The 27,986-nt window shown below is 32.0% G+C and overlaps 2 protein-coding genes across 4 annotated transcripts; one reads left to right on the forward strand and one right to left on the reverse strand.

Annotated features, from left to right (window-relative positions):
- On the forward strand, positions 1-4,947 carry LOC126845939 (zinc finger protein 468-like). The gene is made up of 8 exons (XM_050584993.1): positions 1-308; positions 443-677; positions 766-1,034; positions 1,580-2,505; positions 2,610-2,841; positions 3,030-3,278; positions 3,349-3,589; positions 4,527-4,947. Exons 2-7 carry the CDS (start codon positions 449-451, stop codon positions 3,586-3,588), a joined length of 2,145 nt encoding a protein of 714 aa, XP_050440950.1. The 5' UTR covers positions 1-308; positions 443-448; the 3' UTR covers position 3,589; positions 4,527-4,947.
- LOC126845936 (carboxypeptidase D) lies at positions 3,851-27,923 on the reverse strand. Of its 3 annotated transcripts, none has more exons than XM_050584988.1 (21): positions 26,841-26,927; positions 23,921-23,948; positions 23,240-23,400; positions 21,730-21,891; positions 21,506-21,653; positions 21,145-21,242; positions 13,548-13,775; positions 10,803-10,994; positions 10,543-10,634; positions 10,195-10,395; positions 9,064-9,470; positions 8,213-8,492; positions 7,495-7,859; positions 6,990-7,074; positions 6,817-6,903; positions 6,495-6,749; positions 6,283-6,415; positions 6,085-6,201; positions 5,204-5,356; positions 4,539-4,709; positions 3,851-4,305 (listed from the first exon to the last, which is right to left on the reverse strand). In XM_050584988.1, exons 3-21 carry the CDS (start codon positions 23,316-23,318, stop codon positions 4,226-4,228), a joined length of 3,333 nt encoding a protein of 1,110 aa, XP_050440945.1. In that variant the 5' UTR covers positions 23,319-23,400; positions 23,921-23,948; positions 26,841-26,927; the 3' UTR covers positions 3,851-4,225. The 3 variants fall into 3 exon arrangements, with proteins under 3 accessions (XP_050440945.1, XP_050440944.1, XP_050440943.1); XM_050584986.1 differs by lacking the exon at positions 23,921-23,948 and adding an exon at positions 27,151-27,923 and having other exon boundaries at positions 3,854-4,305; positions 26,841-27,061; XM_050584987.1 differs by lacking the exons at positions 23,240-23,400; positions 23,921-23,948; positions 26,841-26,927 and adding an exon at positions 22,889-22,990.
- Positions 27,924-27,986: the final 63 nt, after the last annotated feature.

The following is a 27,986-nucleotide window of genomic DNA, read 5'->3' on the forward strand; positions in this document are numbered from 1 at the left end:
TTGTATCCGGCCGCCGAACTCTGACGTCGTTAACGTTGTCGGCCGTCGGAAAACGACGGCACTTTACGGCACATTTCTGAAGTTACTAACGCGTTTAGGCGGCACATTTTAAAATTGTTTTTTTTTACCGACAAAACACAACAATATTATTTGATTTATTTCACGCTATCATAATAATAACAACATAGCCGGTCGAGGATTATTCGGTTGTGTTTGATTTGTTTATTTTATTTCCTACCCAAACCAGCTTTTGCCCGCCCAACAACCCTTTTGCGGCAATAACGAACGTCCAGCAGACAGTCGATCAGGTGAGTTCGCTGATAATAATAATATTGTGTGTGTGTGTGTAATAGAAGTCAACGATATAGGGTTAATTAACAAGTACAGGGCTTCAAATTCCGGTCAGTACTTAATTTTTTGTCTTTCCCTCCCTCCACCATAGCAATAAATGGAGAGCGTGGCGTGCCCTCTGTGCTGTGAAGATCGATTCTCCAACCAAGACCTTTTGAAGTATCACCTGCTGAGTTTGACGACAAACATCCAATGCCCGTTTTGCGGTAAACAATGCGACACCATCAACTCTTTGGTCGTGCACTTGGACAAGATGTGTTTGGACAAACCGGACGAAGTAGATAAAAGTGTACTGGACAACGAGATGATCGTCGTGTACCCCGACGGTAAGCCAAATGCGCCAGACAATCGTTGTTATTATTTTCTATTGTACCTAGGTACCTACTGTAACCCATGTGTGTGTGTGTTTACTAGACGAGGAACCCGATAGCGAGTATGACAACTTGGTGAAAGAAGAAGTTTATCAAAACGACGAACACCCGCTCGACGTTGAGCACAGAGAAGTCAAAAAGTTTATCGAAGAATTTACCGTGGACGAAGCGGCTAAAACGGCAGTTCATACGTCAGAAAACGAACCCACGGAAGAACCTCACCTTTATCATTGCTCCGAGTGCAATATAAATTTCCCGTCGATTCAGGATCACATTGATAGCTGTCACAAAGGACAAGAAGTAGTCTTCCAGGCATGTAAAATACAACTCATTAAACAATAATAATTAAAAGCAAACAAGCCTATCGAAACTGTGTTCAATCAGTCCATTGGTTTTTGAGGTAAACCACCAGAACTACTACAAAAAAATTTCATTCGAAAGACTTCTGGGAAAATGCTTAAAACTGTTTATATTTTTTAAACTATCACAAAAAGCTTATTAAGAAAAAATACTTTTAGATATCTGTTTAAAAAATTAAAAAATTATCTTTAATAATTTTTTTTTTTAAAACTTGGTCTTAAAATAGAATAATATAGTAAAAACTACAGATAATTTAGTGATTGGTATAGGATCATTTTTTTCACTAAAAATTTTTATTTTTACTATTTATTTTATGTTTTGGTCTTTTAGCAAATTTAAACTTGGTCTAGAATTTTGTAGTTCTACTTCTTATTTATAAGTTTAATGCTAATGTTAAAATTAGTATAAAAAAAAAACCATTCTTATAGATGTTGTTCACTTCCGTTAACTTTTATTATTATATTCCTAACATATTAATATGTGTGTGTGTTATTTAGGTAACAGAAAATGAAGATGTTGCCAACCTAAAAGACATGACAAATTTAATAGATAGTCAGTGTCCACAGTCAGGATCTTGGACGAAATGGGGCAACGGTTATTTCTATTCTTGCCACAAAGAAATAGTTGAAGGACATTTACATGAACAATCGGCGTACATAACAGGCTTGGCGGAAGATACCGTAAAATCAAGTCCTGAAGACATGCTTCAAAAAGCAAAAGACAAACAACAATGCAACGGTGAGATAAGAAAAGATCTTCAGCTGTCTGAGATGTTTGCAAACCATTGTATTATTGATGCGTACGGTGATAGATATTATGATACGCCTATTTATTTGCTACACCGAGCAACTAACGAAGTCAATGATTATTTTCAAGTAGAAGCGCGAAAGTTGAGTTTTAAAAAGCGCATGCGTCTTATACGGCTCAAGTCAGACACTGACCGTTTTGAAATTGAACAAATTTTGTTCCAAAACAAACCAACAAATGGCAATATTATTCCTACGTTGGAAAAAGCTACCGTAGCCAACGACAGTGTTCAGATGGAAAACGTAGAAGGTTGTCTCCTGTTGTGCTGGAAGTGCTTAAAATGTAATATTAGGTCTGAACATTGGTCCAAGTTGAACAAACACAATTGTAAGGACGACGAGCCAATAGTGGCCAAATCGAAGAAAAGTGTCGAGTCTAAAAGTGCGACTGTAAAAAATAACAATCGAACGGCCGGGGCTAATCGTTCACAACACATTTGCCCGCATTGCAACGGAGAATTTGATTCCGAAGGTTATTTACGAACTCATCTTATGGTGCACGTGAACGATTCAAACAAGTGTCCGTTTTGCGACCAACCCGTGGCACCGGAAATGATGGACACTCATTTGATAGCGCATCAAAATCCTGAATTTTCAAATTTAAAATTTCTATGCAAGTGAGTATGATGATTTAATATATATATACATTTATATATTTTTAGTTAAATAAGTATCGGTTGTTATTATTATTGTCTTATATTAAATAGTGAGTATTTTTCAGTGTATGCAATAAGTGTTACGACTCAGAGTTTCGTTTGCGGTGTCATCAACGAGCGCACGAGATGCGCCGTAAACCGCGAGAGATATTGGTGTGCGATGTTTGCAACGCTCAGTTCAACGACAAAAACTCGTTAAAACATCATGCGATCACGCACATAGAACCTCCAGAACGTTTGCGTCGATTACACGAATGTCGTTTTTGTCGGAAAACTTTTGTCAAACCAATCGAAAAGGTAATTTGTTTTAAATTTAAGTTCTGTTGAAGTTGTTAAAATTGTTGAAGTTAAATTGTACTATTCCCAATGTTATATTGATTTTTATTATTAATATCCCTCGACTTTATAATACATCAGCAACTCGTTACTATTTAATTTTTAAATTTTACAATCTGTAGATTTTATTTTAAGTTTTACTGTTTCAGGTAAATCACGAAAGAGTGCACACTGGGGAGAAACCATTTGCGTGTCCCGTGTGCGGACGTTGTTTTAGGCTCAAAGACCTTGTACAAAAACACTTGCGTGTGCACACCAAAGAACGGCCGTACAAGTGTCGTCACGAAGGGTGCGAGAAAACATTTAGCGCTTCCAGTAGTCGGGTGAACCACGAACAAGGCCATTCGGGTATCAAACAGTTCAAATGTTTTTATTGCCCGAGATATTTCAAAAATTGGGTAAGCTGCCGGTTTTATTTCCCCTGCCCCGTACCTAATCCGGCGTTCAACTAAGATTTGTATCGTCTAGGTTTCGAGGAGCAATCACGTCCAGGAGCATATGGTGCAACATTCGTGTGACGTTTGTGACAGATCGTTTGTATCGTTTTGTAATTATAAAAAACACTTGAAAATGCACGAGGAGGGACGGCTAAAATTCAAATGTGTGCTGTGTCGTCAAGCGTTCGGCAGGCAGTTATTCTTAGACAACCATCTAGCCAGTGAACATCAAATCAATTCCAACAAAGATGAAGTCTCGTCGAATGTATAAGGTTTTAAAATACCATAACTTATCCGTGTTGTTATTGTTGTTTTTTTTTTTTTTACTACTATAGACTTTGTGAATAAAAAAATGAATTGAACTACCACAAAGTACATTTTTTTTAGAGGGGGTTTTAAAAAATAAAATAAAACCAGTTAATTTTTTTAAAAACATTAAAAATATAGTTTATTAAATACAATTAACTAATATTAGTTTATTACATGTATATATATAAAAAAAAATTAACTATATAAAGTTTTTAACATTATTATACAACAGTTAATTTACGTGTTCGCCAATACACATTAGATGAGTTATGACAATAGTAGTTGTATGTTAATGACAATTATTAATATAACACTAGTTCTTAAAATTTAATCTAAATATCACATAAATGGACCGACGGTTTGTCAAATATTGTTAATTATAAAATTTGAACGTTATAACTAATTTTAAGTACACAACAAACAAAGATTGCACGCCGCGCTATTTACACAAACGTTAAAAAAACGTAAACCTATTAGTTTCAAATCACGATAACACGAGTTGGTCCCTCAAATCACAACAATAAGTAGTAGTTGTTAATATTTACAAAAAGAAAAAAAAATAACCTTAACTAAAAAAACATAGTAACATTTAGTTGAAATTACTGGACGCGATTTGATTCATCCGAACTGTCATCGTAGCTTACGTCTGAATTGTCGTGATATGGCCTGGTCAAAGAATCTGGAAAATAACATTAAAACATTAATTATTATTCAACATTTAATGAGTACTTAGTTGTATAATTTACTTAAAGGTAATATCATCAAATTTGTTTAATTATACATCACTATATATATATATTTATTTATAATTTGCAATTTGAAATTGTGCAAAGAAAGCTTAAATATCAAACAAAATAATTAGTTTGTATTTGTGTTATAATTAAAAATTTATTTTTTTAGTTATTAACTTGCCTTTAGTAATTGGATTGCGAAAGAGTTCCACTTCATCGTCGTCGTCGAAAAGATACGGTTTTTGTGGCAACAAAGCAAAGCCATTTCTATAGGCAAACGAAGACGGCCTTCCAGACTGCCAACGGAGATAACAATGATACCAACTGACGCCAAGAATCGAACATATAAAAACTAAAAACCAAAATTATACGGTTCTATTAATTGCTTTTAAAAATAAGTCGTAACGTTAACTCTCCAATGAATGATCGTATCGATAGTTAAGTCTGATTTTAGCAACAAAATTATTATTTATCAAATAACTTAATATTCAATTATTCAATTTAATTTAACTAATTATATGATGTTACAAATAAAAAATTGTAGTTTATTTTAGTCATTATTTTGTTTTATAAATCAAAATTGCACAGATCTGTTCACAACTTATTTTATGTAAATTTTTATTCGACTAACTTTCAAATAGTTTATAATTTTGAAACAAGTTCAAATAGAAATAAAGTTTTATACTAAATAATTTTTTTTTTTTTTTTAAATAATTATGAAAATTTTTTTATTTAAATACAAAAAATGATTCAAATATTTCCCAGGTGTGTTTATGATTACCTGCCAAAAAAAAACAACTACAGTAAAGGGAAGAAAGTTTTATACAAATAATATAATAATAATACCAGTAAGAACTATGAACATAATCCTAGGCATATTCAACACCCTTTCGTCCTTCATCAATTTGAATATTACCGTCTGGACTTGCGAATCTCTAATCGTCACCAACTTTGTCGACGAATAATATCCTTTAGCCTCGATCAATATTGTAGTTTTTCCTAAGAAAAAAAAAACAATAAAATATGTATTTTTGTACGACAACAGATGAAAATATTTTTCGATATAAACTCCAACTAACGTTGTTGCAATCAACAATTAAAATAGAATTAACGTTACCAAGATTACATTTGTAATACTTGTTAAGTTTTTTTTTTTTTTTAATTCATAAGTCTTAACTAAAATTTTTTTGGAAAAAAATACCAACTGTTCGTTTGATACAAAGGAGGAGTACATAATTGAAAATAATATTTTTTAGAAATAAAAAAAATTTGCAGATTATAAAAAGTAATAAATAAATCAGACTAGTTTTTTTTTAATAATTAATATGTTGTCGATATATATTTTGGCTAATACTGTGTGTACTCTGAAAATAAATTTATATGTTATTTTCTCCGAAAGGTTTCTCGCTTCCGATTCGATCCGATCGTTTTTTTGTTTGTTTTAAACACGCTCGGAAACAACAATCTATCACCGATCTACGTTAACTTGTCGAAAGATATGTTCTTAAAAAATTCATACTGAAAGTTAAAAAAAAAAAATAAATAAATTTAGCAAAAAAAATAGTTAGTTTTTCTTTTTGTTCCCTTTTCAAGAATATTATTCAAGTACATCGGATAAACTACAAAGATACAAACGATATCGTCTACGCTAACGATTTTGTTGTCATGAGTACTAGAACAAATGAGGTTAGAAAAAAAATTCTATTTTTACAAATAAATATCAATACCGTCTTTTATGGGTAGCTCGTAAGAGCCGTCTCTGCCTGTTCGTGTAACTGTCGTGGTCGATTCATCGGTCAAGGTAGCGTCTTTAATCGGAGAATTCATTAGATCCAAAACAAAGCCTAAAATTATTTTTAAAAAAATCATCAAATAATTATATGTTCAATATTTCTTCGATGTAAGACCATCTTATGTAACAATACCTTTGATTTTGTTGCCGAATCGTTGAACTTGTGCATAACCTCGACCGTTGAACATGATTATATTGAGATCGGTAATGTTGCCATTGTACACACTAACCCAAACGCTTTTTGTTTCGTAACCTGTCGCTTTGACCTAAAGTACAACACGTAATCGTCCAACGTTAAAAAAACGTTATACACATATATTGATTGCAACTACTGGTATTTCTTACGTGAACTTTATGTCGGCCAATCGGCAAATTTGCTTTATACACTGCAGAATTGGGGGTTACTTGATAAATATCGGCAAACTGATCGAACGTAATAACGGCCGTCCGCACAGGTTTTCCTGACGAGTCCAACACCGAACCACGAACGCCCTGATAACTTTCGGCTATGACCGATTCGAGCATGTGCAAATTTTCCATCCAAACAAACGCCACTGCCGACGGTTCGATGTAATTGCAGCACGTCAAACGCAATGCCATCTAAAATTACAACGTTTCCATGAATCGCAGGAGTTAAATTTGTGTTTGTTTGCAAACAAATTCTCACCGTTTTAATTTTCAGCACATTGTTGAATGTATCCAAAACGTTTTGTTTGATGTCGTTAATTTTTTGATCGAGCGGTTCACCACAACTCTAATAAAAAAAAAGTAAAACAGATACAATGACCATTATCAATATTTAAATTACATAAACACATACATCATAGTAATAGTACTTACACTTTTCAAATGACTGTTGTAGTACAGCAATTCGTATTCTCTAAATAACGATGATATTGTGTTTCTAGGATGCGTCGTCGGACCGCTAAACAAAATGAGATTATTATTGTTATTATTTTTTCCAAAAATACTACTACAATATAATAGTACGACTTCTTAATGTCAAAGTCTGAATCCCCTATCTGCGAAGCATGTGGAGTTCGGCTAACGGTGAAACACATACTTACGGAGTGCACAAAATATCAGACTCAACGAAGTGATAACGAAATATTGGAGGATCTGTCAGAAACCCTCGGTCCTTAACCCGGGGCCATTAACAGGCTTCTTAGTTTTATGACCCAAATTATGCAGTTGTCTATGAGGGTGTACTGTTTCTGTACAATGTAACCCAAAATGTAATAATTTAATGTAACCCAAATGTAATAATTTAATGTAACTCAATGGCCTTTGCCGCCGAGGGAAATAATAATAATAAAAAAAAATATATAATAGTATAAACAGTTACTTTATCGACATGGCTCCGCCTTCCAAACTGAACATCATGTCAAACTGTTGCCGCTGCAGCATTTTCCAGAGGCTGTCCGTGGTCTTCTGCTCGCTCGGACGGTTGGTAGCGATCAATCTTGGTCCGGTAACAGCATCTCGGTCGTCGGTCAGACATTTCTTTTCGTAGCTCTCTTGCCGCTCGAAATACGGTATGAAGTACAATACTACGTTGGACAACAACGTTACCACGGCCACGTTTCCTTTGCGATAACCCTCGACGTAGTGCCTGGCCAGGTTCAAAAGGATTTCACGAGTGGCCGGCTCGTTGACGTACAGACCACCCAAAATGGCCACCTTGAATTTATGTTCGTCGGGCGATCCCACCTGAAATGAAGACAATGAAGCTATATATCATTATTGTAATAAAAAACACACAAGTTAAAAAGTGTTAAAAAAACCTAAATTATTTAGCAGTGACCGTTTAACGCTGAGCAAAACCGAACAATATACATAACACCACACAAAATTCTTAGGTCCGAAACAACGGATAAGCACAACATTGAATAACAGAGATCTCGTTTAAAAGTAATTACAAAAATTACTAGTTATTTTTTTTTAGTTTCGCTCAACACTCAATTCTATCAGGATTTTTGATCTAGTGTCCAAAAACCGACCACTTTCAATCCACTTGAAAAAATTGATTTCCGGTATCTTATAGTGATCTATAGAACACTTACGTCTTTGGTGACTTTAAATTGAACAACAGAGTCCTCGGTGCTCTCCGAATTTGGTTTCACGACTAACTGGGCCACCGACGACACTCTGTTCTCTAAATCGGCGAATTCGCTCAAAAACAATTCCTTGTTCTTGTACGATTCCATTTTTTCCACGTTACTGTCCAAATTGAAGTCGTTGGTTCTGGACCAGACTGCCAGGTTTTCTTTGGCCAGCGTGAAATTCAACCACGCCGGAGTCGTGGTGTTGGCAACGTAAACCGACCGGGTCTGTCTCTTGAAACTATAAACCGAACGACTAGTTATTTATTCATTCAATACGGGTGACTCGAGTCAAAGAAAACCTTAATGTAAGCTACACAAGACCAGTACTGACTTATGCATGTACAATTTAAGGTGCCGAGGAGAAGTTTCGAGAAAATTTTTTTTTTAAAGTCATTATTTTTTTACTTAACTGTCGAAAACTTCAATTTATTGACTTATCGAAAAAATGAAAACGGAGGGCTTATTTGGGGGTCCCACAGCTGATGTCCAATCACCTATTACTTACATTTCACGCTGGAACACACTGTATATGTTTGTGACAAGTATAATATAACAATAAATTTCAAAAATATAAATAGCGCAAAATCTATTCTGTGTTATTACTTATTACTATAGGGAAGGATACCCTATCAATATTTACTACATTAGCAAGAACCATGTCGCGGTCCACACCCGGACAGTTGTCACAAAAGGGGGGAAGAGCAAATGTCCACTCCATCCCCCTACCCCCAATGAAACCAGGGGCGCCCCGAGTATATATTATGAGCCTTATGGTTCAAAATGTCTAAATCGAGTCGCAGCAGACTTACCCGTAAGCGGTCACGGAAATATCGTAGTTGCCCGCCGTCAGCAATCGCCAGTAATCGCCATCGGTGGCCGTCCTGACGTTGTGGTCTATGCCGGCCACCGAGATCTCCGCGTTCGGCACGCCTTCGCCCTTTTCATTGAGCACGAACCCTTTGACTCCCCGGTGCACCTGTTCCGCGAAGGCGATCAGGGGCTCCCGGTTGGCCGTCCAGTAACTCCTCAGGTCCCGGGCAAACGGGAATTTCGTACATCCCAGTTCCAAGGTGAGTTCGAAACAATTCGTGGTCATATAGTTGAAGTCCTGCATGCCGCCGACCACGCTGTACCACGAAGCGCCGTTGACGATGCCGTCCTTGAACGGTTTCGTGTCGTTCTTGCATTTGTCGTTGCCGTGCATTTGCGGGTGGGCCTGCACAGAAACGCAATATTCGACCGTTACGAAAATGTGTCACGCTCATTTCTAGCTGATTTACGTGCCAACCACGTTGCTAATGAACTGAGATTAGAGATAATAGATGAAGAATTACAGATAACAGAGAATAAATTAGTATTGAAAGTACCAGGGTCCCGTGTAAAGACATATCCATGTTCCTATGTACTTGCGTGCACCGGAGGTACTAGTATCCGACTACCGATTATTTATCTTAGACCTGATAGTGTTATCACCTTCAATTATCCGACATTAACTGAGGTCAGACTATATTTTAAATTAGGTCCCGGGGGGAGGGGGGCATCAAAACTCTAAAAATACGTTTCTGCTTTCCCCAAAAAAGCCCACCAAGTTTACTGTATTCAGCGCATGTCAGTGCTAAGAAAGAACGTATCGCTGCAATTTGATTCCATCCGATGTCGTTAAAAGAAAAGTGTCCGCTCGCCAGTAATAAGCCAACAGCTCATAAGAGGTCCAGAGCGTTTACACGGTCGCGGTAAACATTGACAGAAGCCGAAAATATGTGGAAGCTACAAGGCTTCCAAAACCGTTGACAATTAGTAATTATAGGTGTAACCGTAAACCACGTTTCTAAAAAAAACTCCCATGTAAACTTCAACCGCGTTAGGAGTCGGTCGGTCGATAGACAATCCGCCGATCCAATTATCATCATAGTGTGTACATTACGTCATACTGTTCTTACCATCGAGTAGGTTTTCGCCAACAAAACGAAAACCTCGTTGTCCGGCGTGTACGAAGGTCGGATAGCGTTACCCGATGTCGGAGCGCTGTCGTAAGGGTAGTTGGCTACCAAGGCGCCGCCGTGCAGGTTGGCGCTCAAGACGAACGGGACGGTTTGCAGCCAATTGATGACGGCGATGGTCTCGGGTTCTTGGGCAACTATCTATAATAATACAAAACACACCTGTGTAACCCAAACATAGTTAAGATACTCGAGCCGGTCGTCGCTCTGTCTGATCGGCACACAAACGTCGCCCTAAATCTGCTGCTGCTGATTAGACAGGCGCGTCTTTCGTGTAAAACGTCTTACGTATTCGGGATGACGGACGTCCGGGAAATTCCTGTTCAAGTCCACGCCGTTCGCGTTACTTCTGCCCTTCATGTCGTTTACGTCATCCACTCCTGTTGGACATACAACGCAAGCAATCGATCAACAAAGGATTACACACACACAGATTTGTGCATTATTCAAGTAGTTCTGATTTTTAAAGAATTTTAGAATTATACCAAATGGGCCCAAGTTGAACTTTGTTTTTTTTTTTGTATAATAGCAAGCCGCACAATATTTACCTTCGTTGGACACCTCGTAACCGTCGGGATTCATCGTTGGCATCAGGTGTATCCGCGTTTTGTCCACCAGATCGGTGACTCGTTCATCGAAACCGTAGTTCTGACATAAGTACTCGGCCAACAACAGTATCATCTCTCGACCGACGGCTTCGTTGCCGTGCATGTTTGCCACATACTTGAACTCCGGTTTACCTAACACACACACACACACATTGCACCGCACCAACACGAAAGATATATTATTATTATGTTGAATGAAATTTCATTTAAGAAAGGGCCTAAGCAGCAATGGCGCGAATGGTAGGTTTATCGAGCAGGGAATAGGGGAACGTTACTTACTCCGGGGCACCAGGCTCTATTAGCATATTTATATTTAGCGACCTAATGTAGGTAACACTATTTTTACCTAGGTAATATATTGTTATTAATATTTTATAAACTAAACGTAAATACCATCAACTGGATATTGAGTTCAAGTGGCAATGTCCACTTTATTACACTGTAATTAAAAAACCTACATCAAAATAAAAAACTAAAAATTTTGACCACAGTTACAAAGAAACTATTAAAATAGCGAAGTGCTATTACCTTTGGACGGATTACTTCAACAGCACACAATAGTGCCTGTTTGTAGTATACAATTTTGATAAATAAATAACTTTGGATTGATGCGGAAAACATTTGATCTAATGTTAAATTTGACATTATTTCTAAGTATGAGAGGCAATGTATGTACTAACATAAACGTTGCATTATTTATTATTTTATAAAAATGCATCTGGACCCACGATATCTTCTAAACCGCTAAATCGTTGTCATCGTTTAGCAACTCTAAAGATCAAAAATAATATCTGAAATGTACTAGGCAAAAAATTAAAAAGAAAATCACCGTTTCAAATATCGAGAAAAAAACTAAAAAAATGTGCATATTTTACAAATTAAAATCATACTACTTTAACAAACTATAAAAATATTTAAAAAAACACCTCCACCCAATACTGCAGATAAACGTTAACAAACCAAAAATATCATAAACCTTTTTCCCCTATTGAGGGGGGGGGGGTGGTCGACACTTTTTCTTTATTTATTTTATAGGTGAATTTCTTTGGGTTTAAAATTTGAAAATTATACCAAACTTAGATCCAGAATGGCCTTATAACATACATAATTTTCTTAACATATCAGCAATCAGACTTTTTTTTTTATTAAGGAAAATTCCCCCCAAAAAAAGGAAAATTACACTATGACCGTAGTCAAATTCTATGTTGCTATGTGTGAGTGAATCAACTAGTCAACATGTATTTGAAAACAGTTTCATTATATTGTTAATTGAATAGGTAACTATTGAAATCATTTATCATAGATCAATCCTAATCAGCTTAAAAATACGGTGCCTATATATATATATATTTGTATAGAACTTTCTTTAGATATAATACAATCAATAAACCGTGACAAAAAAAAAATTATATATACATCAAAGACCCTTTCCCCTGAAAGAGGTAGTATTTTTTTCTTCACTAATATACAATTTTCTTTTCAAAAATCTGAAGTCTAAAACTTTTTTGATTTTGCGAGGTTCAACTACTTTTGTATAGCAGATATTTAACAGGTTTCAAGTCAAGCAGTAGTTATGTTTTAAAATGATTTCAAACTTGTCTTTTAACTTGTTTTTCACTAAAAGCCACTTAAAAACTACCAAGTCATAATTAAATGTTCGCGTTTCTTTAACCATGGCACTATTTAATCGGTCTCTTTTTTTTACCAACTATCATATTAGTACTTACCTTGTTTTCAATTTACAACTCTATTTGTAATTAAGAAAAAAAATAAAATCGTTTAACCTATTATTGTTTGTAACATTACAGCATTATTATGGGGTGGACTATAATTTTAACAGGATGAAATATTAACTGTAGCATTTAAACACAAATCAAATTTAAATAATGTTTTTCACGTTTATCGCATATTTGACAATGACTTCACATATTTTTTTTATTGAAACCAAATTTATACTTAAACACAATATATATATATACTCGATTAACAAAGACTTCAAATCAGCAAACTTTATTACATATATTTGCATATTTTAAACTTTTTGAGCATATATTTGACTTTAATGTCGCAATTAATTATTATATTTTATCGTGTTTACTACTGCCAAAGAAAATTATACACAATATGAGAAAAATTATTAAACGAAAATTCTAGTAATAAAATATTGCCCAACAATTTCTAATATAATCGTCATTTTTCTTTTTAATTTAAAAACACCTCCAAAATAATTGTAACTCAAATGTTATCCTGATACATAAAATACTTTTTTAAGTTAATTAACCTATGTAAAATTCTGTTTAAATATTATGCCAAGGCTGCCTAGGAAAATTTAGCTAAAATGATCAGCCGGTTTCAATAAAGTCATGTCATTGCATATTATTTTGTCATTTTAAAATGCATATTATAATACATCATTAACATCCGAGCTGAGAGCTCTAATCATAACTTTTGACATTTTTTTTGGCCGCCAGCCTAATCCTACAATATTGTATATAAAAGTCCTATACGGCAAGTTTTCACATTTGAATTTCTAGTTCATTACATATTTTTGTGTAGCATTATAAAATGTTTTGAACTTGTAAAATTTATGCGACGGGGCGAGTCCTATATATCTTTTTTGCCACCGCGCGAGAGATCAGTAAATATTAGGTATATTTTTATTATTATAATTATTGTCATTATTACCAGGTTGGTGTTTGCCGGGTTTTATGGACACTTCGAGTACGTACAGACGTCTTCCTTGCACGCTCTCGCCCACACTGTACAGTCTGGTTATGTTCGGGTAGTTGACATTGATTAAATTTAACTTGGCAACGAGTTTATCATAATTATGATGTGCGAATCCTACGGGAATGGGGAAACCGTCACTGTCTCTCTGTCCGATTTTCGTTTCTACCACACTCAGATCAACGGCTGAAAGAAAAACAATTCCATATTTTTTTTTCTTACTATTCCTTTGCGCAAACAAACAAACAAACAACCACAAAACGACAAAAATTATTGGTAGGTATGTGTATATATATATATATATATATATATATGTATAAATTAAAATTTCTATTGGGAGTCCATAGAAAAATAGTGTGTCCAAGCTCAAAAATGTCCAGGGGGAAATTACATGTCCATTTAACCGACCCGAAAAATCTTCAATTTAGGACAAAAAAGTCAAAATTTGAACTCGATTGGATAACATTTAGAGGCGACTCGGAGCAATTTTGTACATTCGATTAAAACGTGCCAAGATGATATTATCATTCTCAATTTTGAAGCTACAATATTTGTAAATAACTTCAAAAAAGTACACGAGAAAAATGTTTGATTTATTGACTAAACTGTTTACTAACTAAAACAAATATTTTTATTTTTAAGTAGTGATGAAATATTTCCCTCGTTTACTTTTTTCATCATCTTTTAAACCAGCCGAATAGTGTAGCTTCAAAAACTGAAAAAGACACCAACTTCACAAACGAATATGTCAAAATAGCTTTAAGACACCTCTAATGTTCAAAATTTGACATATTTTTCTTTAATCCTAAATTAAAGATTTTTTTCGGTAAAAAAAAATGTATATACAAAAATGTCCAGAAAAAATATGTCCCAAGTTATTTAAACTATTCTATAAATCGAATAACGACTATATTTATATATGTATTGTATGAGCTACAATATTTACATATAATGTGTGATCAATTAGGTTGTAAGACAATTATTTTGGACATTATTGTACTTGGAAAAACATTTTCCGAACATCGTTTGAATAATTTGTTTGTCAATAGTAATAGTGATAATAATAATAGTATTATTATTATAATCACTATTATTGTTCAAAATTGTTATGTTACAAGATAATATATATATATATATATATTAATATTATTAGACACAATTTAATTATTCGTTTATAGAAACGACCTACAGAGATAAAAGGTTAATTATTATGATATTAGATATGTGTAATCGTTGTAGTTATCGACAACTATTAGGAATAAGTTAATTTTTTAGTATCCGCAAAAGAAGATGATAATACAATATGAAAAACATCCAAATAAGGCAATAGATTCAAAGATTAAAAGTTATATAATAATTTTATGTATAATGTATATATATATATTCATTTTTGTTTTTTCCTAAATTTTGGGAATTTTCAATAATTGTATGGAAGCCCGACAAGTAATTTTGTAAATATGAAAAACTACCAGAATTTTAGACAGTGAAAAACAAAAATTCCATTTTTTGAAAACCGCAGGGTTTAAAAACAAACATAGAAACGACAGATACATTTAAGAAGATACACACCCGCACGTATGTTACATAATATTTATGACAAAATAACCTATTGACCTACAACAACAAAAACAACAACAGTAATTAATAAAAAAACATATCTTTCCACCACTAAGACCTCAAAATCTACTAAAAACGTTCCACCTCCAATATACGTTAATATATCAAAGCAATTGCGTGCGACTCAACAATAAACAGGTGTGTGTGTGTGTGTGTAAGGATTTGGGTGGGAGGGGGCGGGGCAAATTTGAAATAATAATAATAAACTAGAAAAAAAAAGTACTAACAAACAACACCAATGTGTGTTAACCTTAACAATATAACATGATTACTGATCGTTTATTATAATAAACCAGTATAATAATAATGCGTATTAAATTATTATTATGTATATATTATCTCACAATAATTGTTTAAAAAAAAAAAAAACTATTCGCATAGAAAATAATAAACATTTTAATGGTAAGCAAAAAATAAAAATAAAATAATAGTAGAAGAAATATTTTTCAAGTTATAAAAAGATATTATTATTATAAAAAAAGACTCAATACATTTTTATCGTTTTACACGGGTAACATAATATTTTATTATTACTATTATTATAATTATTATATAATTATTAATTATACATAGTTAAAAACTTTCAATAGGAGATAAAATATTTTTACATATTTATTATGATTTTATATATATAAATATTTAAAGGTAGCATATAATTGCAAACTAATGGCAACTCTACGACAACGTAGTAAATTTACAATTTATCACAAACTATTGTTAAGATATTACAAGCACTTCCACCACTTTTTTTTTTTTAAAAAGGTTTTCGCTACACAATGTTATTTTAAATATGTAGTAAAACTTTTACAAACGACAGACATTGTCAGTGAAAACAAGATGAACGTTTAGTAGTTTTATTAATTAAAATAATTACTATTGTGCGCGGTAATAGCGTAAACGTATAACGCATATCGTTTTGGAATAAAAACCGAAATAGGTAAAACAAATATTATCAAGGCACGGATTAAAACATATGTATAATGTACATATAAAATTATCGTACTTTAATGTTACTAAAAATTAAAAAAATCCTGAACAAAAATTTCAAAAAATTATTTCAGTGCAAATTTCTGGTGTAATCCATACCCTGCTTGTATGTTGATTAATCAAATAAGTTTTTTAAGTAGGTACTTATATAAAGTAATATTATTATAGTTTACAGATATTTTAATGTATACCGTTAGTTTATGTACAGTTTGCTCTTTAAGTAAATACACCGTTATGAGTGCATAATCAACACACGAGTAAGTTATAGTACGGTAGCCATCCAAAGACCACAAAAAGAGTTGTTAATTGAGTAAAAAATAACACTAATATACTAAACGCAGAAAAACAAATTCTAACAATACACGGTAATAAAAGAAACCTTACTAAACAAATATGTATTGCATAAGTAACGATTGTTGTTTGCAAGTTTGAGACGTAACAATTATAAAGTCTTGTTACACAGATATTTCTTATATGACAATTAATTATGACTATTTTGTTATCATTATTATTATAAAAACCAAAGAACATTTGAATTGCACAGACGCTAAAAAACGGTAATGTTGCGGATTTGCATCGGTTGTATATTAACCATAATGAAAAAATATTATTTAATTCATTTTTGTTTAATATACTAGGTATAACAGAAAGCCCATTTTTTTTAAAATTAAATTTAAAGTATGTAATATTTGTGACTCTTCAGTACAAGAAAGACTAATGATAAAAAATATTATATTTCAATTTGGCGTAAGCTCAAGTCGTCAAATATATTTTTGACACTTTCTGACCAAACAAAAAATCTAAATACTGTCTCGATTGAGTGATTTTAAACACTACAATTTTTTAAAGATTTGTTTGGATTTGAAAAAACTATATTAACATAGTTACTAGAAGAAAAGCCATTATCGATAAAAAAAAAAATCAAACTGAAGATTTTAATGAATACTGAACTGTGAATAAATTTCATTTATCAGCGTTTGTGTTGTCCGGGTTCTGTAGAATTATTTTCAAAAAGTGAACGAGCAGTTGCTTTTCGAGTTTGTCCCTGTTTTCGTTGGGCCAAAACGCTTTTAGGTCGTCCGGCGAACCGTTGAAAATGTCCCTGTTGGGCGGCGCGTTGGTGTACTGCCAGAGTTTCCATTCGTTCCAGCCGTCCGGTATTCTGGGCTGGTCCTGGGCATAGGAAGCGATCCACAGCGGGCACTCGGTCAACAGGGGGGTGGTGAAATTTTTCAAACAACCGAAACTGCCGTAGATCATGACGGGGCCGTTGTCGGTGGCGTTTTTCACGGTTCTCACAAATTGCTCGGCCTGTCCGGGCGTGATGACGCTTCCGTTGGGGTACGGCTCCACGCCCAACACTAGTAGCGTGTTGCCCGTGTTACCGCCGACAGTGTTGAGGAAGTGCCGGGCTTGAGCGACACCGTCGGCGTTAACGCCCCGATGATAGGCGCCCCATAGCAGCCCTCTGTGCAGCGCGGCAGTCCTCCTGGACTGGTACGCGGAGTCTATCGCCTTGAGCCCCTGGGTGGCTTGGTGAATGACGGCAACAGCGCCGCTCTCTTTCAACTGTCGGAAATCGACGTGTCCGTTCAACCGCGAGTAATGTCTCACCAGGTCCACCGATATTTCGCCGTTAGGATTTTCTAAAGGAATTAATTCATCAGACACAACAAACAATCAATAAAACCACAATCGCGCTGGTTCGACAGATGGCATCGCTGATTCAATAAAAAAATCCATTAATACATCACGTACACAACCTTATACATGAGATTCTACAACACAAAGCTCTGATGACGACGACAACGAAAACGACAAACATTGATGTTTATATAAAATTAAAAAAAAAAACCCACTCCAATCGCAACATAATAGTTTTGCGGTCATCGACACAAATGGGTTTTATACATTTTGAAAAAACATACATTAAGTTTTTTACATGATAATTTCAGGACGCACTAACAATATCATATTATAAAAAAAATGTAGATATAGTATAGTCAAAACTATGTTTTTTTTTTAACTTAAAATTTATTTCTATCTCTAGCAGCTCAACCTGATGTTTAAAAAAAAAAAATGTTTGCAGAAGAATATTTAATATAATACTATTAAAAATAGCATCTCTGCTAAAACCTATTCACTTCAACCAAAAAAAAAAAAATCAATTACAGTGACGGATCATTTGGACGGTAAATATTACTAATACTACTTATTGTTAAGACTTAAAAATTAGTTAATTCATGACACCTTTAACGAAAAAACGTTATTGAACAAAACACAATGCAAAATGTCGGTAGTAAAAAATTAAATTTGAACAGCCGTTAGAATGATATGGTCATGGGTGAACGGATAATGATGACGGTAGTAACAAATGAAATGCTAGTAATGAATTAAGTAATTTCGGTTAAGTTAAGTATACGTCAAAATGTGTTAGCGGTTATGTTTTTAATATAAATCAAGTACACGAGCACAGTTTTAAATAGTAAAAATCAATCAATCTTTAGTAGACAAAATTAGGTATTTTATTCAAAATGCTTTTAAACGTTTTAATATTTTTAGAAATTTAAAAATAAACTTTAACCGATACCTTCCAATATAACGAGAGCCACTCCTTTTAACACAGCACACATGATTTGATTCTCGTTGACTGTTTGTCGCACACGCAAACTTTGGCAAGTTCAGTTTGTCGGGTTATAGTTCTTAAAGTTTTATCCAAGTTGTTTTAGTCAAAAGCGTAACACCGAACGAATGCTAGGTATATTTTGTTATGTTAGTAATGTGTTTTGTTAGTGCAAACATATAATATTATTAATTTAAATACGTTACACAATTACCTATTTAAAAAAAAAAAGTGCGAAAAATACTTGTTATTTTAGATTGAGTAAAATATGAATGACAATAATTAATTACACGTGCGATATGAAAGAAAAGAATTTAAATAATGATTATTCTAAGACGAAAGCTGTTGGATTGTGTACTATTACGTAGAATACTGATTTGAACCGCATTCGATGGAAATATACCATATCGTACAAAAATCAGTTGAAAAAAACCTTGGAAATCAATTCGATTTAAAATTTTTTTTTTTTTTTATGCTAATCGTCAATATTCATTCAAGACTAACATATTTAATAAAAAAAATTCATAAGTACAATTGACGTTTTATCTAATTAACGGTAAATTGGTTTTATAATTATCCAGAACAATTATCACAAGTTTTGATCACAAGTTTTCTGAAACATCTGTTTTTAATTATAAAATATACAAAAAATACAAGTTTCTACAAATTTCTAACATTAAATTGGCGTTGTTTAATATACAAAAAAAAAGTTTAAAAGTAAATACATTAACGCATTTATGACACAATCCAAACAAATAAGAGTTGTTCTTGATAAGATAACAAAAAAATGTTTAAAAAAATATCACACGGGTTAAGTATAAAATTTCAGATGGTAAATTCTTACAATTACGGTGAGATTTCGTCAACGCTAACAAGGTATCGTCAACAATTTTAGGACACTAAATCCAATATGGACACGACGAATACAAATACATATGAACAATACATTGATAATAATATAAACGATTAATACAAGATGATTCACAACTAACACCATAGCGTCCGCTCAATGTAAACATTGTAACAGTACTTTTTTGGAATCATAAAATTCAACAACACTATTAAAACCACATTGGTCAAACCTAATAGGAGAATTCTAAACAGACTTTTTTTTTTGTCATAGTATATTAAAGATAAAAAAAAAAATACAGTACCTAATTTCATGTTACTTATTATACTTAGTCGAATATATTTTATACGAATGAATGAGACCTAATTTCTCGATAAATAATCCATAAAATAAGGCGGATTAGAGCAAAATATTAATATAGACTATAGAGCATCGACAGAGTACCGAATGAAGATTACTTACAGCCACACCGCTACACTGAACACTAAGTGAATCATCTTGTACTATGCACAGTTAACATTGTTACGGACTTACTCTAATAAGTATAAAATAATGAATTAAGGACTAATTGGAATGATTATTATTGTTGTTATAGTGTTGAATGGATAACACATGGTTAATGTAAAAGTGATTAAATAATAATAAGTGAGACATGCAACACCGTTATCAGCATGCAGAAAACCACCGGTATCCTGTATCTTTCGGCTAAAAAAATTTACATATAAAACAGTAAGGTAAGTAAACATTTTAGTAGTATGTGAGGCTCAGTGGACCCCCCAAAATTTTTAAGCTATTGATTTTTAGTTAACATTTTTTATGAAAAAATTCAATTTAACCAATTTTCCACCAAACATTATAAATCACAAATTTTTCCCAAAATTTAAAACCTAAAAGTTGTCCATCCGATATTTTAAAACCAAATTCAGGGGGGTCCTAAGATGCCGCACTTGCTACTTATTTTCAGTAAAGTTTCCCGATCTCACTGGAAATCGTTCTAATCGATACATAAATATTTATTGGTTTAATTTATAAAATAGTAAAAACTATTAAATGTATTTGTATAATAATACGTTAAACGCTTTTTATCTTAGGTAAATATAACTAAACTTTTATAATATTCCTCAAAGTTACGGTAAACTTCATAACTTAGGGCAAGTCGATAGTTAAACATTTTGAATTCATCGTCTAATGAATTGTCGTACGTTGATTATTTTTAAAGTTTTACCTTTTTGATAAATTAAACCATCGTTAAATCCAATACTATAATTAAAAAAACCTTCACCTGTTAGCTTTATTTTCAAAGTTCATGCAATTTGGTAATAAGTGCGTGAACTGCGATATAACTATAAATACATATTTATAATATGTTTATACAAATATTTTTTTTTATTATCATTAACTTAAATTTTTATGAAGTGAAGATTACTGTAAAAATAACAATTAATTACGAGTAAAATATATATTGTAATTAAAATTACCTGATGATGTTTTTAACGTCTGCAGCACAAAGTTGACAGATGAATTGGAAGCATTTTCATTTTTAACTGTGACGTTGTAACGAATTGATGGTCCGTAACTGTTGAACATAATAAAAAGGAAAAATGTTTTTTCTATCGTCTGATAAAATAGTATTATATGGTTATATAAAAAAAAATGTATTTCTAATAATTGTTAATCGATTTAGTTGAGTTTTTGTTTAATTTGCTTAAAACTAAACCTGGTTTGTTTCAAACCTATACAATTTTTTTAACAGAAAAATAACCGTCAAACTACAATACTCATCACACTATCGTCCAAGACGGAGCAACTTGAGCTATTTGTATAAATATTTTAATTTACCCAGGTGCGCTGGCTGTGACTGTGTATGTGCCAGGTAACAAAAGTCGCCAATATTCTCCTCGTTCTGTGGTCTTGACGGAATGATTGATTCCGGAAACCGTAATGGTCGCGCCTGGGATTGGATTATTGTTCTCGTCTTGAACCAAACCTATAAACCATGTACGTGATTCCATGTAATCGATATAAAACAAAGATGTAATTACGAATACAACATGCAAACTTACCTTTGATGCCCATATGAACGTTTTCCAAATACGACAACATTGACTCGCGGTTATTTTCCCATTCCGTAGCCAACACGGATGACGGTGGGTATTTACAACAAGAAAGTTCAATAGTAATCTCGAAACAATTGGAGTACAAGTAGTTGAAGTCTTGCATACCGCCTGAAATATTATAAATTAGTAAATGTAAAACAAATTTAAAGTTTGTTAGTTGCGCACAATCGTTATGGTCAATGTTAATCATTAGCATAAAAATATAAATATAACATATCAATGACAGTGTTAAGGAAATAGAGCGTATGTGACAAAAAAAAAAAGGGTTTGCAATAATATAGATATCTAATCATGTTATCTAACATGTTAATTCTTACTTAAGTTCATACTTAAATCGACCACTAACAATTTTTTTTAATAAAAACAGAAAAAACAACATTATAATTTTAGTCAAGCAATTTCTGTATTCATATTTTTATAGCACATTTCAATTTTTACCGCAATTTTGAGAATTAAATCATTGGTAGTCTATTATCAGACATGGTTGTTTTTTAATTAAATACATTTAAAATATAATTTATTTACAGTTTCAAATAATTAAAAATATTATGTATGATTTGGCTAATGACTATAATTGAAAAAAAAATAGAAAAATAATTTTGATTCTATTAACTCAATATATGTTATTATACAAATAATTTTTTAATTATTAGTAATAATTTGAAATTTTTTAATCAGTTTTTATTTATAACTATTTGTCATTCTAAGTAGAAAATACGGTTTATTCGATTATGCAAATTATATTGTGATAAATAATATTAATAACCAATAGTTAGATTACTAATTAAAATATAATAAAATATAATATATATTAATATTAATATAAAATATGTTATGGGGGAACTTTTTTTAAAATTTAATGTGAGTCACACTTCAGGAATAAAACCAAACAGTTTGTAACATTGTCACTTATTACGTTGACATGAGCCGTTTAAATTAGTATGTTTAGGATAATTAGTGAATAGTTTAAAATCAACAATAACCTCATTAAGCAGAGAATAATTTTTTGTTTCAAACAGACTGAATATTTTTTACAACTAAAAAAAAATAGCGACAAGCACAAAAAACATAGAAATTCGTCATTTAATAACTAAGAAAAACTAACATAACAAAGCGATTTTCCTTTAATACAAATATCAAATAAATACGCAACGATTTTGTAGAAATTGCAGCGAGCGGTTCTATGCAGCAACTTTAAACCTTTCCTGTAAGCAACAATATTTATAGTTTGCATAGTGTTATCGACGATCAAGTCTTAGTCGATACAAATTGTAAGAAAAGCTATGGTTTTAGAATTAAAATTTTTTTATTCTCTTATATCAATGATTATACTTTTCAATAGTGAATTTTTAAAAAAAAAAATTTTACAGATAGAATGCGTATGTTTTTTACATAATTTAAATAGAGTAATATTTTGGAAAAAACCGAGTACAATGTTTATAAAATATTAACGTACCTTCGAGTTCGTACCACTTTGCTCCGTTAGTGATTCCGTTTTCGAAATGCTCTTCTTGGCACGCTGATCCGTTGGCCATTATAGGATTTTTGGCAGCGTAGGTATGAGAAAGGTATCGGAATATAGCGTCGTCAGGCGTCTTACCTTCCTGTGACAAATTGCTAGACAAATGAAATAATAAAAACAAAATTTTAGTATAAGCTTAAGACAATTTTTTCTTCTTCTAAAACCACACAAAATAGCACATTGTATAAAATTAAAATTAAAAAGTGTAAATATACAAATAATAATAATAATAAAAATCAATTTGCATATCTAATATTTAAAATCAGATTTATAATAAGAACAGGGTTGCTACTTTGATTAATCAGGTTGATATAAGTGAAATATATTATCTATATTTTTATTAAATTATTGCCAAAATTACCGAAGTAGCAAATATGATTGATTAAGATTTTCACTTTTTGAATCTTGAAAAGATTCTTGAATACTTGTTAAATACCAAAGTTTTTTAATCCTAATTATTTTTTTAATAATTTATTATGTAAAGATAAATAATGACAATAATTATATTATTGTACGTAAAATTACCAAATAAGTTCCCAGAAACTTTGGATATAATATGTAGCAACCCTGAATTGTTCAAATATAATCCAATCATTACAAACAACAAGTACTTACAAAATAATTTCACAAACAGTCCTGAGTGCTATACAAAAAATTAAAATAAAAGTTATTTTATATTTAGATAACGATAAATTACAAAAAGTATTAAAATATTGTGATATATTTTAGACTTATCGTCGACGTGTGTGATAAAATTGTATGATATGTCGAATTTTAAATGGGTTTGATTCCCACAGAGAACAATTTTAGGTTCATAAATCAAAATAATTAGTTTTTGAAACAGTAATTGAACACCAAACTCAACTTTCTTATAAAATTTGGATGTGAATTCAATTTTTGACAGTTTTTTTGTAGTTAATAAATCATAACAAACCAAAAAAAGGCTGGATAAAATTTCAATTTTGTTTGTCAATTTAAAAAAAAAAAAACACATCTATCTTTTGACAAAATTTTCATTTGTAACATATCATATTTTAAAAACTGAAAGGCTACATTTTGCAATGTTTTGGCTCTCAGCTGAGGATTTTATATACATCAAGAAGATTAATCAGTTTCAAAGATCAAACGTCAGAGCAACGTAATGATATTATAAGTGTCAAATTAAAAAAAAAAAACTTGAAATGTTGTTATCTCAATGCAGATGATTTGCCACAGAGTTTGTTATCATCATCATCATCATCATCAGCATAACAGGCCTTTAAGGCCCAACGCTGCCATCATAAGATGATACAGCCTAACCGAGTTTGATATAGCAATATTCAATACGATAAATTGATAAACGTTAAATATGATGTGTAAATATAATAAAAGTCCAGATAAATAACTTAACGGCGTAAACGACCTCCAGAATGTTTACTCCCAACGACGACCTTTATTTGCAGGCCAGCTAAAAGGCTATTCATCGCAAATATGTATGTTTACAAAACAACTATGTTCATTTGACAAAGCTAAATGCAAATGACAATTTTCTTCTATTAACTGCCGTACAATAGATTCAAATAATATTGCAAAATAATTTACCGCTTACATAAGGATTGATTATGAAAAACAAATGATTAGTTTTGTAAACAAAAATTCAGTGAAAAAACAAACACTAGTTTTTTATAGGTCAAGGCTAAATGATATTTTCATCGTACCAAATCAGTGGCACTTTATTTATAGATTCGGAGTAAAAACACCGGTTGATTAAAAAGTAATTTACAGGGGAAGGGACAGGACTAGTTCCCAATTATAAATATTATGAATGGATACAAGAACTGTTAAAGATTGTACTCATTAAGTTTTAAATCGAAAATTAGCAGTTTTTACGAAACTAAATTACTATTGCTTACGCAAGGGTATACAGCGCCGTCGTCTAATATAGTTTTTAAGCGTGTAACATTTAACTATTTAAATTATACTTCTACTTGGATTAAAGCATTTTTAAATACATAAAGTACTTAAGAAAAATAAGTATCACACTATTGTGTTTTCTGTTTTTTTTTGGGCACCTCATTAAAATATTTTTTGTTTGAGTTATACTACTGCACTGATTTAACATACTTGTACAAGTTTCAAATTGATCACTATAAAAATGTAAAAACATTTTTAAATATATATTAAAATACAACTATAATTATTATTATTATCTTCCAATGGTAGTTATCGTTATTGTTTCCGCTATCAATCCCATACATGTCTATTGGTTCTTAACCAATTAAGTGTACTAATTAATTTTGATTAAGCCCAACTTCTGTTAAGTAATATTGAATATGACATGGTGTGCAGTAATTGATAATTAATAAATCATTTATTTCAAATTTGATGTGGAAGTATTTGACAAAATTAAACCATACGAGACATTTCAATGAGTTTCTCATAACCCATAACATACTCCATCCATTAGAGAAAATATAGTTAAAGCCTGGTTACATTACAATTAGTCTTATTGTATTTAATTGAATTTGGAATGTTATTTACCATATTTTTAATGACAATTGATTAACAGAATATTTTTGTTTTCCCTATTTGTTCAGTGATGTAAGTGTTAGATAATGAAGGTTAACGTCATCGTCATTTAATTGTCTATAAGCTTTTAATGCCATCACCAACTGGGCTCACACAAGTTGAACATTAACGTAAATAACATAATGACATAAAAATATTTTATAAGCTCCGCGTGGAAGCTGAAATATAACTCGACATCAATTGAAAATAATAAAATAAAACTACAACAATGTTTGTTTAATGTGTTGTCAGCTTATTTCATAGCCCTTAAAATGACTAATTTTATTTTCTAGGGAGAGAACCAAAAGTCTAACGTTTGACAGAAAAATATCTCCTAGTTCATGTATATAATGAGTTCATTTAAGTTCATGGATATAATGTGTAATTTTGAAAGGAATTTCTCGTAGTGTACTGTAAAATATTATTCTTTATAACAAAAATGAAAAAGAAATCAGACTATTTTAAGTGCATAAACGACATTGTCACTGGTTAACACTTTACGTTAAGTCAATCACTCTGTATACCTCAATCACTCCTACGATTTCCTTAAGAAGATAATATTAGTCATGTAATATTTATAAAAATGCTAAGTACAGATTCATTTAAAAATATTATTTTTGGTATAAATCTAGTTTACCAGGCACCTTTTTTTTCGATTTTTTTTTTTTAAATCGATAGTACTTTTAATGCTGATAAACTTTTGCAAATTAATTTTTTGTCGCTTGCACTTACTTTGGGAGTTACAGTTATTTTTTAATTAATGTTTATTTGAATAAAAATGTCGACCAAAAAAAAAAAAAATTAATTAAAAAGATGTCGTAACAAATGGATATTGTTAAAACAAATTTTTTCTTTTTTTAAAGAGAAAATGTTGAATAGTGTGTATAGATAAAAGTACTTAATATTACAATACATTTCTCATATCCCTATTTAATATTTTTAAATGCTATTGACTGAAAAAACAGTTATTAAATTATTTTATACATACTTATAGTACTTGTCGTATGGATAACTAGCAACCACCGCACCGCCGTGGAAATTTGCTGACAATACAAACGGGTTATGAAGAATCCAATTCATGACGGCTTTGGTTTCTGGTTGTTGCATGTCAAAGTATTTGTTGTCTACTTGTGGGAAATTTCTATTTAAATCGACTCCTTTCGCATTGTGTCGTCCGACATAATTCTTTTGTGAATAACAATCGCCTTGCTAAAATTGAAAAAAAAAACAATCTTCTTTAAATCATATTTGGGATAAAATAGGTACCTAATAGAAATTAAATTGGAAAAATTGCTTACGTGCGAAACAGAATAACCGTCAGGATTAAGTGTAGGCATCAAGTAAATGTCAGTTTTGTCGACAATTGCGGTAACGCGATGGTCTTGGCCGTAGGAAGATGTCAAATACTGAGCTAAATACAATAGCAACTGCAAACCAACAGTTTCATCGCCGTGCATGTTTGCAATGTACTTGAACATCGGTTTTAATAGCGCTCTCTTTGGGCCAACATTTGATGTGATTTCCAACGCTAATATTTTTTTACCCAACGTCGAAGTTCCAATTTCTTTGACACGCGCTAAGTTTGGATACTGCCTCTCTATCCTGTTGAATAGATATTCTATTTCGGCAACGCTGTAGTATTTGTTATCGAGGAAGTCGTCGTGTAAACCAACTTCGCGAATGGACTTGGCGTCGACGGTAGACAATATAAAAACAATTGCACACGATAACTTAAATAACGCGGAATACATTATTGACGGTTAAATTAAAAACAATACGATTTCGGTTTCTACTTCTAGTAAAGGAAAAATATATGCTACTTGATGGCTACTGGTAGGTAGATCGTTACAAAATGAGATTCATTGAATGTTAAAAAAAAGAAGAAATTAATGATATTAATATGTTTTTTTTTTTGTGTGAAATACTAAATTGGTGTTTTACTGAACGACATTAACGACAAGTCGGTGAATCATTAGCTGCATGGCACTCCGAAGCAGCTTAAGTTTCAACTTTCAATTTATAACTGAACCGTTTTTACTGCAGTTGATGAACCTGAGGCGTTTGCCGTCGGTGAGGAAGTGTGCAACGTATCCACGTGATAAGCGTTATCACGGATTAAACAAAAGATGATCGA

The sequence above is a fragment of the Adelges cooleyi genome, unplaced genomic scaffold (assembly GCF_023614345.1).
Source record: "Adelges cooleyi isolate 19-005CV unplaced genomic scaffold, UGA_ACOO_1.1 ACOO_flye_CR_arks_rails_tigmint_CR_PRNA_8, whole genome shotgun sequence".
NCBI lineage: Eukaryota > Metazoa > Arthropoda > Insecta > Hemiptera > Adelgidae > Adelges > Adelges cooleyi.

Excerpts from the sequence above, each read along its gene's own strand:
- LOC126845939 (XM_050584993.1), top strand. The coding sequence starts at position 449 with ATGGAGAGCGTGGCGTGCCCTCTGTGCTGTGAAGATCGATTCTCCAAC. Across the intron at positions 2,506-2,609 it reads AATTTAAAATTTCTATGCAA|TGTATGCAATAAGTGTTACG; the intron begins GTGAGTATGATG and ends AGTATTTTTCAG. Across the intron at positions 3,279-3,348 it reads CGAGATATTTCAAAAATTGG|GTTTCGAGGAGCAATCACGT; the intron begins GTAAGCTGCCGG and ends TGTATCGTCTAG.
- LOC126845936 (XM_050584986.1), bottom strand. The coding sequence starts at position 27,603 with ATGTATTCCGCGTTATTTAAGTTATCGTGTGCAATTGTTTTTATATTG. Across the intron at positions 27,062-27,150 it reads ACGGTTATTCTGTTTCGCAC|CAAGGCGATTGTTATTCACA; the intron begins GTAAGCAATTTT and ends TTTCAATTTTAG. Across the intron at positions 6,416-6,494 it reads TTGGCCGACATAAAGTTCAC|GTCAAAGCGACAGGTTACGA; the intron begins GTAAGAAATACC and ends GTTGTACTTTAG.